Genomic DNA, 15,378 nt, shown 5'->3' on the forward strand with positions numbered 1-15,378 from the left:
AGAGCCTATGGAATATCAGACCAGCTGTGTGGCTGGATTGAAGAGTTTTTAGCAAACAGAACACAGCATGTTGTTCTCAATGGAGAGATGTCTACAGACGATAAAGTAGCCTCTGGAGTGCCACAGGGGAGTGTTATGGGACCATTGTTTTTCACAATATATATAAATTACCTAGTAGATAGTGTTGGATGTTCCATGCGGCTTTTCATGGATGATGCTGTAGTATACAGAGAAGTTGCAGCATTAGAAAATTGCAGTGTAACGCAGGAAGACCTGGAGTGGATAGGCACTTGTTGCAGGGAGTGGTAACTGACCCTTAACATAGACAAATGTAATGTATTGCAAATATATAGAAAGAAGGATCCTTTATTGTATGATTATATGATAGCAGAGCAAACACTGGTAGGAGCTCCTTCTGTAAAATATCTGGGAGTATCTGGGAGTATGCGTACGGAACGATTTGAAGTGGAAAGATCATATAAAATTAATTGTTGGTAAGGTGGGTTCCAGATTGAGAAAATGTAGTCCATTAACAAAGGAGGTGGCTTACAAAACACTCATTCGACCTGTACTTGAGTATTGCTCATCAGTGTGGGATCCATACCAGGTCGGGTTGACAGATGAGATAGAGAAGATCCAAAGAAGAGCGGCACGTTTCATCACAGGGTTATTTGGTAAGCATGATAGCATTACGGAGATGTTTAGCAAACTCAAGTGGCAGACTCTGCAAGAGAGGCGCTCTGCATCGCGGTGTAGCTTGCTGTCCAGGTTTCGAGAGGGTGCGTTTCTGGATGAGGTATCGAATATATTGCTTCCCCCTACTTATACCTCCCAAGGAGATCATGAATGAAAAATTAGAGAGATTCGAGTGCGCACGGAGGCTTTCCGGCAGTCGATGCTCCCGCGTACCATAAGCGACTGGAACAGGAAAGGGAGGTAATGACAGTGGCACGTAAAGTGCCCTCCGCCACACACCGTTAGGTGGCTTGCGGACTATAAAAGTAGATGTAGAAATGTAGATATAGATGTGTCCAGCAGTACTGCCTGCCGTCACTGCCACTAACTGTCATGAAAGGACTCGCCACCACGTGCCAGCCAGCACCGCGCATTGATGTCACCAGCCACTGCCCTATCGCAGCTCTACCAGATGGCAGCCATTGCGCTACTGCTGACGCCACCACACAGTGTGCGAATTATGACAGGATGAAGTTGTAGACTGATGGCTGCACTGTCACACAGCTCCTGAGCTCCGCTCTCCAAGGGGAGATCTGTGTGGCGGCCAGCTGCACAGACATGCGAATGCTAGAACTACTATCACAGCCAACACAGCATTCGCAGCGTGTGCGCACCAATTTACTATTAGCAGAAAGCCTGGCAATGGCATGGTGCATACCGGACGTGTGAAGACAAAGCGAGAGACAGTGTGAGCCAGGCATCAGAACACGCTGGACACATCGCACGAAGAGCTGTCCTGCCTAGCCGCGAAGCACGTGGGTCGAGCGATCGCGGACTCCCCACACGGACACACACAGAAGCTGGCCCGTCCGTTTATGCAGCTGCTTCTGCCTCGCCCATGAAAAACACTGCACTACATGGTTAGTGCCAGGAGCCGGCTATACCAAGACTTGCCCATGAGCACATGGCTATGCGACGTCATGTGGAGTGCACACTCTCCGGATTGCGCACAGCTCCGCCTCAAGCCGTCAACATGGTCACACAGTCAGTGATGGACTATATCAGGTTCAGTTGTACACATATCAATCATTGTAATAAATGTGTTTGCCTCACACCAGTGTTTCAATTGTATTCAGTCACCTTGGCCTCCTCTGAGCAGAGTGCGTGGGCGTAACTATAGGGTTGCCTCGTCACACAAATAATCGTAAGTGAAATTACAAGCAATCCCACTACAGTTTTATTAATAGGGTGGGTGAACTTTTACCGGAAACAATAGGTGCCAACATAGCACCCAAATTGAAATACCACCCAGTTACCTCAGTTGATGTAGAATGGTCCTTCTCTGCACATAAAAATGTTTTGTGTAATCGAAGACACAATCTGACACTGAACATTTGGAACATTACTTGGGCATTTATGTTTACAATAGTAGAAAAATATAAAATAAATTGTAAATGATGCTTTGGTCCAAAAGTATTAATTAAATTTAATACTGTTCAAAAAAATTCATGATTGCAAGCTGTTTTTTATATAAAATTTTAAAGAGTTTTTGTTCATGCCCCTCTGCATGCGATATATCTCGAAGTTGGTCCTTTACATATTGATTGTTTCACTGTGACTCACTTGCATTGCATCTGCTTGTTACAATACATAGCAAAGAAAGAACAATTCTTGAAACACAGTATGCATCCCCATCTTGTAAATTTTTAGAAAATATTCCCAGAAAGACCCCCTTCCCAATCTCTACCAGTAAGTATTCAGGAAATGATGTCAGTGTTCTAAATATACCTATTCTTCTTGTGGCCAGCACTCTTCCTCATAACTGATTTGCACAGGTTCGACTTTGAGATACAAAGTGCACAGTAACTACCATGTTTTTTTTTATTATTTGATCTTGCATATTTCAACATTTTTCATGCATTTTTAAGTATTTTTCTTGCATAAATGCATGTATATTTTAATCTAAAAACAAAGATGATGTGACTTACCGAACGAAAGTGCTGGCAGGTCGATAGACACACAAACAAACACAAACACACACACAAAATTCAAGCTTTCGCAACAAACTGTTACCTCATCAGGAAAGAGGGAAGGAAAGGGAAAGATGAAAGGATGTGGGTTTTAAGGGAGAGGGTAAGGAGTCATTCCAATCCCGGGAGTGGAAAGACTTACCTTAGGGGGAAAAAAGGACAGGTACACACTCGCACACACACACATACCCATCCACACATATACAGACACAAGCAGACATATTTAAAGACAAAGAGTTTTGTCTTTAAATATGTCTGCTTGTGTCTGTATATGTGTGGATGGGTATGTGTGTGTGTGCGAGTGTGTACCTGTCCTTTTTTCCCCCTACGGTAAGTCTTTCCACTCCCGGGATTGGAATGACTCCTTACCCTCTCCCTTAAAACCCACATCCTTTCGTCTTTCCCTTTCCTTCCCTCTTTCCTGATGAGGCAACAGTTTGTTGCGAAAGCTTGAATTTTGTGTGTGTGTTTGTGTTTGTTTGTGTGTCTATCGACCTGCCAGCGCTTTCGTTTGGTAAGTCACATCATCTTTGTTTTTAGATATATTTTTCCCAGGTGGAATGTTTCCCTCTATTACATTGATATCATGTATATTTTAAGGTTTTTATGATGCACATAATTCAGTCTCTACTTATAATATATATTGGTGTTGTTGTATGAGAATAAAGAGTACAGACATGCAGATATGAATCTAGGCATAATACAGGAGTGACAGATATTACTTACATACATTTTTTTGTCACCTCCCTAAAGGTTTTCTTTAATCATGGGACCTATAGAACACAATAAATGAACAGATTTGTGGGAAAATGGACAGTAAATGTATACTGAAAGTTGTAGAAGAATCAAGCTACAATATCTACATCAGTCGCTGAATTGTCAAAAGATTTACCACATGGGATATGTTGCAGATTATTGGGAAGATGTTATTAGAAGCCAACATAGCATTGCATCTACCATCAAAAACACTAATAGGTCTGTGACTGTTTGTAATCTTTATGAACAATGTTGTAAACGGCGTTAGTAGTGAAAGACTCAATTCCAGGTATAGGTCCGGCACACATGATTCACTCATCACATATAATGAGTGCAGTGCATATTCTGGATAGAGTAAGAGCATTGTGTCTTATCAAGAAAACTGTTATGAAATGTATTGTGTTGGATGGGTATAAGACGCTTAACAGTGCAATCATTAGTGTTCAACCCGATGAAATGTAGGAAACTTTCAAAACATTTGTTCTTTATCACTCTCAGTGTGTTTTAACAGAACTTAACAGGCAGATGTAAACAAGGAAAACAATTTGGATATTATGCAGGTATGAAATCATTTATGCATCACAAGAAACAATTATCATGGCCACAAATTTATGAGAAACTTGTTTCTATATAAGACTTGCACCACCAATCACAGGTGCTGGACAGTAAAACCCAGGCACTCCAATCATTGAACTTCTGTTTTATCTAGTCGGCATGGTCCTCAGTTTGTGTTGCCTCTCATTTTGCCCTCATGGTTTATCCATCTGCCTTTTCTACATATGATGAGTCCATTGAGGAATGGGACACATATGAATATGAGAAATGCTTGTAACAACACTTTGAAGCTTTTGCAATTAGTGATACTATTTTATGTCATGCCTTGTACCTTGCACGGATATCATCAAGAATGTATCAAGTTCTATGTCTGCTCGCCCCTTAGCAGTATCCGTCTTCTTTAACATTTGGTCAAATGTGTGAACTTCTTTCAAAATACTACTGTAAATGCACTCATGTTACTGCATTCCAGATTGAGTTTTACCACTATAGGAAGCAAACACATCAGTCATATTGAGCATGGGTGGCTGAACTCCATTGGTTAAGTTGTCATTGTCGTTTTGGATCCACCGTGCATAAAGAGCTGTAAGCTGATCAGATGGTGAGAGATGCTATCATTTGTTTAGCTTTGGATTGTGAGGTGCGAGAGCATGCCCTCCAGTGTGAAAATCCATCCCTCTCTGAGGTTTTCACAATTGCACATCCATTCAAGGAGTCACGAGCCGCAGCTAACCAAATTGACTCATGGCATGAGGTATCAGGAATCCAAACCTCTCCTCCACACCAAGCATCAGATAGTTCACAGCGGGAAGACATGATTACAGCATCAAGGCAGCTGGCCTTGCACCCAGCAGCAGCCGCACCGACACTGTAAACAGCCAGTAAAGAGCAATGTACACGTTCCATGCTTCTGTGCTGCCCTTATTGTTTCATTAGCCATGAGCATCCAGACTACTCAAAATGCTGAGCTACCTATCATAACTGCAACAAAAAAGGTCACATTGCTTTTGTTTATAATGCAAAAATTCAACACAATGATGCTGATCCGGATATGGATGTAAACATTGCATCGGCTATTTCTGTTACGCCAAACAAGCTTTTCACGGATGTTATGGTTTTTCATTAAGTTCTGCACTTACAAATAGGTACAGGAGCTGGGGTAACCTTGTCAAACTCACAAACTTATAAGGACTTGAGCTCCCCTCTGCTTCTTCCTGCATCACGAAAATTAGTAAATTATAGTAAACAGAGTATTCCACCAATTCTCTGACCCAATGACCTTCAAGTCAGTAGTCCAGTCACTTTCATTTCTTATTGTAGATAATGCACACAGGGAGAATCATTTTGTATTAGATGCTATGCAGTTGTTTGGTTTTACCATTTTAGGTGAAATGAATTTAGTGTCTGAACAAGTGCCATATACACAGTTAGATGCATTATGTAATGAGTTTTCCTCTTTGTTCTCTCCTGGTTGAGGACTGCCAACAATTTTGAAGTGCACATTGCCATGAAACCTTCTGCTCAGCCTGATTTTTTCTGGGCCTGTCTGATTCCAGTGGCAATTAGGTAACAAATCATAGATCAATTAGATTGCCTCACAAACTCTCGCATTATTCAATCTATTGCATCAAATCTACCCCCATAGTTATAGTAAAGAAACTGTTGGACTGGTTATGCCTCTGCAGGATTTTAAAATTTATGTGAATGCACATCTATAGTGGATACAGACCTGGTACCTTACCCAGACAAAGTGTTTGCAAATTTATCAGGTGGTCAACATTTCTCAAAAACTAACTAGTCAGATGGCTATTTACAACTTCCTTTAGATACAGAGTCACAACATATGTTAACTGTCAATACCCCTTTTGAACTGCACGAATACTTGTGGTTGCCTTTTGGAGTCACCAGCGCTTCATAATTTTTTGTTTTTAGGAACAACTTACACTTAAGCTCAGGCAAGTTGTGCAAACTACTTGAATGACATTTTAGTTTTTGGTGCCGCCACTGAGGAACATTTACAAAATTTCCATACACTTTTTTTTCCTGTCCTCCAAGTGTAATTTTGAAAAATGTCAATTTTTTCAACCTTCTGCCATTTATCTTGGGTTTGAAGTTTCTCATGAGGGTCTCAAACCCCTGCATCACCATGTTTCTGCTATTGTGTCACTTCCATGGCCTATGTCAGTCAAAGAACTCCAGGTTTTTCTAGGCAAGTCGCCTACTAGCATAAATTTTTGCCTGAGGCAGTGACAATTTTGTAGTTGTTACATGTAAAGGGACTCAGTTTCACTAGTCAGCAGCTTGTGAAACTGCATTTTCCACCCTTAAGACCCTGTTGCAGTCTGTGCCCTACTTAGTGGTGTACCAACCATACCTCCACTTGTGCCTTGCGATGGACACTTTGCAGTATGGGCTGGGGGCAGTACTGCCTCATAGGTATCCTGATGGCTCCAAGTAGCCTCTTGCTCGTGCCTCAAAAATGCCAATTCCCACTCAAACTAGGTACTCTCAGATAGAAATGGAAGCTTTGGCCATTGTATATGTTGTGCAGAAATTCCATGTTTTCCTCTGTGGTACCAATTCCATCCTGTCACCGATCACAAATCATTGGTTTCCTTATCAGTCCTTCTGCATCATTACCAGATAAAGCAGCACATTGCCTTCAACATTGGGCTCTTTTCCTTTCAAGTAACAACTATGAGATTCATTTCTGCCCTACAAATCACCACACAAATGCCGATGCTTTGTCCAGATGCAGGATTTGATCAAATTGCTTTGTTCCCACACTGATGTCAGCACACAGCAGACAGTTGCCAGTTTTCCTGTAATTAGCTGACGAATCATGAAGACCATCAGATGATGATGTTATGCACCTCGTAACCTCCTGCTCACAGTGTGCAATGCACAAAGCAGCTCCCTAGGCATAATTGTCTCCTTGGCCAATGTCATAACATGCATGGGACCATATACATGTGGATTTCTCTGGCCCTTTTCTCAAGGCTTATTGGCTGTTGGTTGTTGATGCATATTCTCATTTCCTATATGTCGTTCATTGTGTTTCCACATCCACAACTACCACAATCACAGCCATGTCCAAAATTTTTCACTGGAAGGCTTGCCCACAATGTTAGTGACCAATAATGGTCCACAATTTTCATCACAAGAGTTTGCAGCATTTTCCGATTTCCGTTATATGTGTCAGATCCTTGCCCTGCCATTCCATCCACAATCTAACTTGAAGGTTAACATTTGAACATTTACACCTACTGTTAATGTTCAAAACAGATGAAAAAGTATGTTTCCAACTCTTCATCCAACATTACTTTAGATATGTTTCCCTCCTCGTAAGGTTTAATGCCGTTTGGCAAGAAGAGCCCAACAGAGCTAGTCCATGGGCTCCAGCCAAGGACACTGCTACACCTTCTGCATTCTCCACCTGGACATAAACTCATGCAGCTGCCATGCCTCTTCCAGCTGGGTGTGGCTGTCTGGGCATATGGTTTAAACATAGCCCTAAATGGATTCGGCTGTCATTGCCTGATGCCAGGGATGGCATCTCTGTGACATCCACATGGAGGATGGCCTGTGCCTGAGGCACCATGATGAACTGCACCTTCATGGACAGCCGGGTGCCCACTAATGTCACATCATCACCTCTGAGCTCGTCCACATTGGTTATCACATCATCACATCACCTGCTGCTGCCATTTCTCCACTCCCACGCGGGCAAGGGCATTGGTCCTCCATGGTCAAACCAGCAGTTCCTCTATTGCTTCTGACACCATCGTCAGGGATTCCATTGCTCTTTCCTGAGCAACCAAAGAGCATCAGCACTACGAGCACCATTACCAGAGCCTGAGGTTGACATGGAAACAGTGCAGGCATCACCTGTGTTGTCATATGGTTGGACATGGGAAGGTGGATGCAGAATGTGTTCATGCCCAAAGCACTTCAGGCCCTAAACTCCCATTGCATCTTGGCACCTTAGCCAGAGTCCAGCAGGCAAGGAGGACAGTATGGACCAGGAATCAGTGATCTCCCTTAGAGAGGAAGAATGCAGTGATGCGTGCACACACTTTCAAAAGGCTGCATGTACCAGTACTACATCATCTGCAGAGGCATTTCAGACTTCTGTGTGCATCAGAGCCCACCATGGGAATCAGTGTATTTAAGGATAGCAAAGCTATGCTCGGCTACGCTCTATGTGTATTGCTGCAGTTCTTTGTGTACATAACTGGTTCTTGCTGACTGTTACTTAAGTACTGTGTTCAAGTCGTTAATGCTACCACGGAATAAAGTTGTTAGTCAACTGGTTGTGTTGTACTTACATCTAACTACAACAAGCTACAGTAGAAGGAAATTTCTCAGAGGAGTCTGTGAATGTATGACACAACAATGAATTGGAGGCAACACTGGAAAGCTTTACAATGAAACTGAAGACTAGAAACAAATGAAAGGTATAAACAGCACTGAAGAGATGAGTGAAATAGGTACTAGTGTCACTGATGTTGAGAAACACCTGAAATCATTAAAACTGAACAAAGCTCCAGGCCCCAACAGAACACCAATCAGATTCCATACTGAATATGCAGCTGAGTTATTCCCTCTTTTAGCTACAATGTACCATAGCTCCCTTGAACAAAAACCAAGCCCAGTAGGTGGAAGAAAGCACAGTTCACATCTGTCTAGAGAAGGATAGCAGAACTGATCCACATAACTACTGTTCAGTATCCTTGACACTGATTCATTGTAGAATCTTATAACACATTCTGAGCTTAAATGTAATGAGATATCTTGAACTGAGTGACCTACCCAATGCCTAACAGCATAGATTCTGAAAGCATAATTCATTTGAAACCCAACTCACACTTTGCGCACATGACGTACTGAAAGCCATGGGTCAAGGTAGATGCAGTATTCCTCAATTACAGAAAAACATTTGACTCAGTACTACATATACACTTATGAAAAGTATTATCATATGTGGTACAGAGAAAGATTTGTAACTGGATCGAGGATTTCTTGGTAGGGAGGACACTGCATGTTATTTTGGACGAAGAGTCATCAACAGATGCTGAATTAATTTTGGGTTTTCCCCAGGGAAGTATGTTGAGACCACTGCTGTCCATGCTGTGTATTAATGACTTAGTGGACAATATTAATAGTAACCTCAGAATTTTTGCAGAAGTGTAAGTTGTATGTAATAAAGCACTGTCTGAAAGAAGCTGCAGAAATCTTCAGTAGGGTCTTGATCAGATTTAGGTGATGCAAAGATTTCTTTAAATGTTGAGAATTGGAAAATTTGGCACTTCACAAAATGAAAAAAAAAGTATCCTACGACTATAATACCAAGGAGTCACAATTGCAATCAGTCAACTCATACAAATGTCTGCATGCAACAGTTTGTATGGATACAAAATGTAATGATCATACAGTCTCAGTCATAGGTAAAGCAAATGGCAGATTGCAGTTTACTGAAAGAGAAATGCAATCAGTCTTCAGAGGAGATGGCATATAAAACACTCATGTGATCCATCTTAGAATACTGCTGATATGTGTGGGTTGCATACCAGATAGGGCTAACAGGTGAATTTGAATGGATACCAAGAAAGACTTGCCCACATATCTGAATGAGCATTGTCCTTGGTGGATGGGATATGTGGAATGATGGATGGATGGATGGATGGATGGATGGATGGCCGGATAGATGTTCTCTCTGACTCTTAAATAAATCAGCTCTGATTCTACACCAGATATTGGTATTTATAGGAAACATATACATGTTCATGCACAGAGTTACCTGTTTTATGACTCCCAGAACTCATGAGTTGACATCTTTTCAAAATAATAATTTATGCAATATAAAACACATTTTCAACAATGATAAGAAATATTCAGTCAATGTTCTATACTAACAGAAATCTACACTGTGTACCCGTCCACCAATGCGGTCCTCTGCTTCCAGAACCACAAAATCATTCATTCCTCGCTCTAGGAGACGACAAGCTGCAGCAATTCCTGCGGCTCCCGCACCAATGATTACTGCCTTTGTGGATATCATCTTGACAGAATGTTTGACCAGCAGTTGACAGGAAGTAAAGAATAAAGAGAAACCACTTCTCCTGTAAAAGTACAAGAACTATCAGTAGAATAAAATTTTATGTACTACTAAGATTTTTCTTGATAAATATCTGTAACAAGTTAATAATATAGTGTTACTGTGGATTCAGTTCTTCCATCACATTCAAGTTGTTCTAATTCTCCCATTTATGGATTAGAGAGTACTGTCTGTGCCTCATAAGACAAAAAGAAAAAGTAGTGTTGGGAACAAATTGTTAATGTAATACGAGTAATAACTGAATTCTGGCAGGCTACATTGTGACAAATACAGCGTGCGGCAGCATTCATAGTGGGATATTCAAAACACACCATCAGGCAGTAGCTGTAATTTATTTATTACCTCTTATGTCAATTAATAGTTAAAGGTATGCCATCTACTAATGTGTAAGTCATTGTCCACTACGTGAGTTACTTTTTGAATATGACTCCTGTCAAATAATGCCCCCTCTGCACAACACGTTCATCTAGGTGGCATTAGAAGATTTCCATAACTCGGCGTAACGTATTCCCTGGGACACTGCCAACAGCAATTTTGATGTGATCCTCCAACTCAGGAATGGCGGCACAATGTGTTTGGAACACTTCTTGCTTCAGGTAGTCCCAAAGGAAAAAGTCTGCACATGAAAGGTGAGGTGAGCGAGGCGGCCAGGAAATGTTACCAAAACAGGAAATTACTCTACTGGGAAATATCTGTCGCAAGAAATCCATACAAATTCTGGCTGTATGCGAGGTCACTCCATCTTGTTGAAACCATAATTGTTCCACATCCACATCGACCATACCTAATTGGGGAAGAATGAGGTCTTGCACCATCTTTAGGTAGCATTCACTGGTGACAGTTACAGCCACACTGTTGTCATCCTCAAAGAAGTAAGGGCCAATAATCCCAAAGGAGGCAACTCCACACCACACTGTGACACAAGAACTATGCAAGGGCTTGATGTGCAGTTCATGTGGGTTTATATCACTCCAATAGTGCATATTCTGTTTATTCACTGACCCACATAACTCGAAATGAGCTTCATCTGACATCAGGATGGTGTGCAACATTTGTGGATTTTGGTGAAGGAGATCACACATGGTTAAGCAGAATGTTTCGCATGAAACCCAATCGCGAGGGCTAATTTCCTGAACAATCTACAGCTTATATGGAGATCTTTGTGCAATATTCTCCTGGATGAGCAATCGGACATATGCACAGTTTGCACATGACGAAGAGCAGATCTTTTTGGGTTACGCAATAGTGCAGCACGAACATTTTCCACGGCTTCTGGCGTCTACACAGTTCTTTCACTTCTTCCCAGTTTGCCATTGCAAACAGAATCTGTTGTTCGAAATTCATGTACCCACCTCACAATGGTCCATCCATCTGGAACTTTCCCATGACATCCCAAGTTGAAATGTTACCGAAATAGATGCTGGGTAGCAATAACAGAGTCGATATTCTTGAAATAACTTTCAACAGCAAAGGCACGATGCTGTGCACTCACACTCAAAATAGCAGCTCATTAGTACACGAATGCGGCATGAATTGGCGCGCATTCCTGCAGTAAGTCATTGTACTATGCAAGTCAAATTACACTATGAATACTGCCACACCCTGTAATTCTACCAATGATATGAAAGCAGAAGCAATGCACTTAAATTAATATATCTGATTTCAGTGTATTTGAGAAAACAAAGAATGATTAGAATAGTTGCATTTAAAAATCGGAGTAAACTAGCAAGAAACCTTCCATGCTCATATTTTTGATTAAATTACTCACAGCCATTGATGTTTTAGGTTTAAGAGTCCACCAACAAAGCTCTGGTTCAGTGGAACAAGGATGGCAGTAATAAACAGCTGTGGCCTTACTAAAGGAACCTCTCAGTATATATTCAAAATCTAAATGAGGAAGATTTGATGGAAATTAAAGGCAGTCTCAGCCAATTATAAATACATTTTCTTAAATCATGTATCACCTGCCCTTCGGGCATTGCAATTTATGCCAGTGATAGGATGGTATAAAATAATTTAATTTCTCTGTACTGCTCAGAAAATACTGTACCTCAATACAGCTGACGAGGTACTGGCAGAACTAAGGCTGTGAGGACGGAGCGTGAGTTGTGCTTGTGTAGCTCAGATGGTAGAGCACTTGCCCATGAAAGGCAAAGGTCTTGAGTTAGAGTCTCAGTCTGGCACACAGTTTTAATCTGCCAGAAAGTTTCATATCAGCGCACACTCCACTGCAGAGTGAAAACTTCATTCTGGAAACAACCCCCAGGCTGTGGCTAAGCCATGTCTCCGCAATATCCTTTCTTTCAGGAGTGCTAGTTCTGCAAGGTTCGCAGGAGAGGTTCTGTAAAGTTTGGAAGGCAGGAGATGAGGTACTGGCAGAAGTAAGGCTGTGAGTACCGGGCGTGAGTCGTGCTTCAGTAGCTCAGATGGTAGAGCACTTGCCCGCGAAAGGCAAAGGTCCCGAGTTCGAGTCTCGGTCTGGCACACAGTTTTAATCTGCCAGGAAGTTTCATATGACTATATTGCTCGATGCAATTCATGCATATGCCAGCTAAATTTATTTAAGTGCATTAGAAAGAAAACTGCTACTTGAAAAAGCTGCTGTGTCTTCAATCACATAAAATAGCCACTGTTTATCTTCTATTTGGTAGATTAATATTTACTGGATTACATTCATACTTTTCAAAGAAAGTAGTTATCTATATCATTAAATATTGAGTCCTGTTACTCTATATTACAACTTGTCATGCATATTTACAATGAACTACGATGTGTTTCATCTTGCTAACAGGATTTTTCAATTCTTGAAGCTAAACATCAGATAATTTGTAAAGTTGTTTATGAGGTACTGCTATGTTTCTAATTTTTTCAATGCCTTTGCACCAGAGCACTTAACTCTTTGTGCATATGGGGATGAATTGTCATTGCAGCTGCAGTGAAAGTAAGCTCACAAACAAAACAAGAAATGTAATTAGAACACTGATAAGTCTATCCAGAATATAGTAATGAGTGAAATTATGCACAGATCAGTGGGCAACAGCTACAGAGACAAGATAAATGACTGTGTGTAAGAACAGTGTGATACTTTAGGAGCAGTATTTTTACATCTTAATAAATTAGTTGTCAGTAAGTGTCTAGCAAAAGGTGGAATACATCTGAATAGGTTAGTCTTTAAAATTTGCAATAAACTATTTCCAGATGTGTGTACTTTTATCAAATAAATTATAAATAAATACATAACATTAAAATAAGGAAACTAATTTTTAATGAAGCAGGTGACAATTTGAATAAGAACAGAAAAATGATAGATTTCTGTCCCCCAGTAAAATAAGTCATGTGCTCAAAGACTTTCATAAGAAACAGGACTCAGAAGGCAAAGCAAAGGTAAGAGCTCAATCAAGCAACCCATAATTCAATGATTCTTCAGTACTGTGAATGAGCATGGTTAAGAGAGGATGCAATAGCAACTATGAATTGGCAGGTTACACTTGGAGAACAAAAATCCACATTGGTGGAAACTGCATCTTTGTTGAAAAATGAATGCCTTAAAAACATCTAGTTCCACTTAATACACTAAATAATATAAAGTATTTTGAAATATCAGACACTGAATTATCATAATGAAAAACAATTGTGGTATGCCTATAGAGATCTCCCGGTGGAGACATAGGAAACTTCGTATTAATGCATGGTCTCAGGGTGATATGAATTAAAAATCTTCTCAGGCTACTGTGTGTGTCAGATGATTAAAATCTCATGAGCTCTCAACTGAGCTCTCCTCGGCCATTGTCAAGTGGTAAATAACTACTGTGATGCTGTTGCATTGCTGTTATATAGCTACACTGCTGGCTATGATGTCTGATGTCACTGGTGCTCTCTTCATCTGCAAACCACCATCCTTGTTGGTGGCATTTTCAGATATTTATATTCCTACTACTTTTTTTATGATGCTATCCCAAAATCCCTTCATCCTCATAATGAGAGATGTTTCGTCAAATAGAACTTCTTGTTGATTTTCCAAAAACATATTCTGCCACAGCCGATTTTTCAGGATAGCAGCTCTTGTGTTCTGTCTAGCATTGCTCCACAGTGTGGGCTGTTTGGTCAATGTAACAGCAGCCACATTGGTGTGGTATTTTGCACACTACAGACATTCTAAGTCCCAAATCATTCTTCACAGACCTCATGAGCTGTCATATTTTTTTCTGGGGCCCTGAACATTGATGAGATGTGTCTCTTCAGGAGCTGACTAATCTTTTGACACTACCACAGAAAGGCAAATAAGCAAGTTCCTTGTTCTCTTCTTTGGTGGTGTTCTGCCTTTGTGTCCCACCAGAAATATCTGGTATTACCTGGTGCTGATTGTTGCCATTTTCCTGGAAGACTTTTCAGACGTGGTTAGTTCTAGTGTCAGATTTTCAATGTGTGAGATGACTTCAGCACAGTGCATGAGGGTGTTGAGAATGCTGCATTTTTGTGCCAGATGGTGGTGGCTAAGGGCATGCAGATACTGATCCGCATGTGTAGATTTCCTGTACACACTGTAGCTGAGGCATCCATTGGCCATCTGGCAAATGAGGACATCAAGGGCAATGTACCATTCATCTCAACTTCAATTATGCTGGTCATGAATACTGTTCAGTTTTTCACGTCCATGAAGCCAGATGATAAAAGTGTCATCAACACAAAGAAAAGCAACCTGATTTATCTGCAGCCATATCCGTAGCAACGTCTTCAAATTTCTCCATAAAAAGGTTGACTATAGATGGAGCTAACAGACTTCCCATCACCACTCTGTCCAACTAGTTGAAATACTGACCACCATCTAGAAAACACATTGGTGTTAACGTGTGCTTAAACAATCCCACAACTGTACTATACAATAACTGGGAGATGAGATCTAAGCAGTTTTTGATAGGAACATATGCAAATGAAATAGGGAGATCACACCAAAACTGACCAAACACCCAACAAGCTATCAGTCTGCATGAAAGGTCACCAACAGACTCTGGCCAAGAAACAACTGGACCACCCTGCTCCTTTGCATGCTGACATTCTTCATTTCAAAGAGTACTTCACAGCCTGTGCCATCTGGATCCTTCCCAGCAACACCAGCTTTTCTGAATTGTGAAGGTAGGAACTCCCCCTGCAATATATCCTACATTCTGTGTAACCCTCCTGGCCTCAATCTTTGTTAGTCATTGTCCTTATCCATCTAGGCCCTTCCCTGTTCCCTCCAGCACT

The 15,378-nt window shown here is 41.0% G+C and overlaps 2 protein-coding genes across 3 annotated transcripts in view; one reads left to right on the top strand and one right to left on the bottom strand.

Annotated features, from left to right (window-relative positions):
* LOC126259284 (spermine oxidase) overlaps positions 1 to 15,378 on the bottom strand; it is a 142,740-nt gene that overhangs the window by 124,222 nt on the left and 3,140 nt on the right. For both annotated transcript variants that reach the window (XM_049955935.1, XM_049955943.1), the window contains exon 2: positions 9,933 to 10,138. In XM_049955935.1, coding sequence (XP_049811892.1) covers positions 9,933 to 10,077 — 145 coding nt within the window. In that variant the 5' untranslated portion in view covers positions 10,078 to 10,138. The remainder of the gene's footprint in view (positions 1 to 9,932; positions 10,139 to 15,378) is intronic.
* The window catches only part of LOC126194965 (uncharacterized), a 45,552-nt gene continuing 43,928 nt past the window's right edge, over positions 13,755 to 15,378 (top strand). The window contains exon 1 of the mRNA XM_049933400.1: positions 13,755 to 13,833. Within this exon, the coding sequence (XP_049789357.1) occupies positions 13,755 to 13,833 (79 nt within the window). The remainder of the gene's footprint in view (positions 13,834 to 15,378) is intronic.

Source organism: Schistocerca nitens, chromosome 1, assembly GCF_023898315.1.
Source record: "Schistocerca nitens isolate TAMUIC-IGC-003100 chromosome 1, iqSchNite1.1, whole genome shotgun sequence".
NCBI classification, from domain to species: Eukaryota; Metazoa; Arthropoda; class Insecta; order Orthoptera; family Acrididae; genus Schistocerca; species Schistocerca nitens.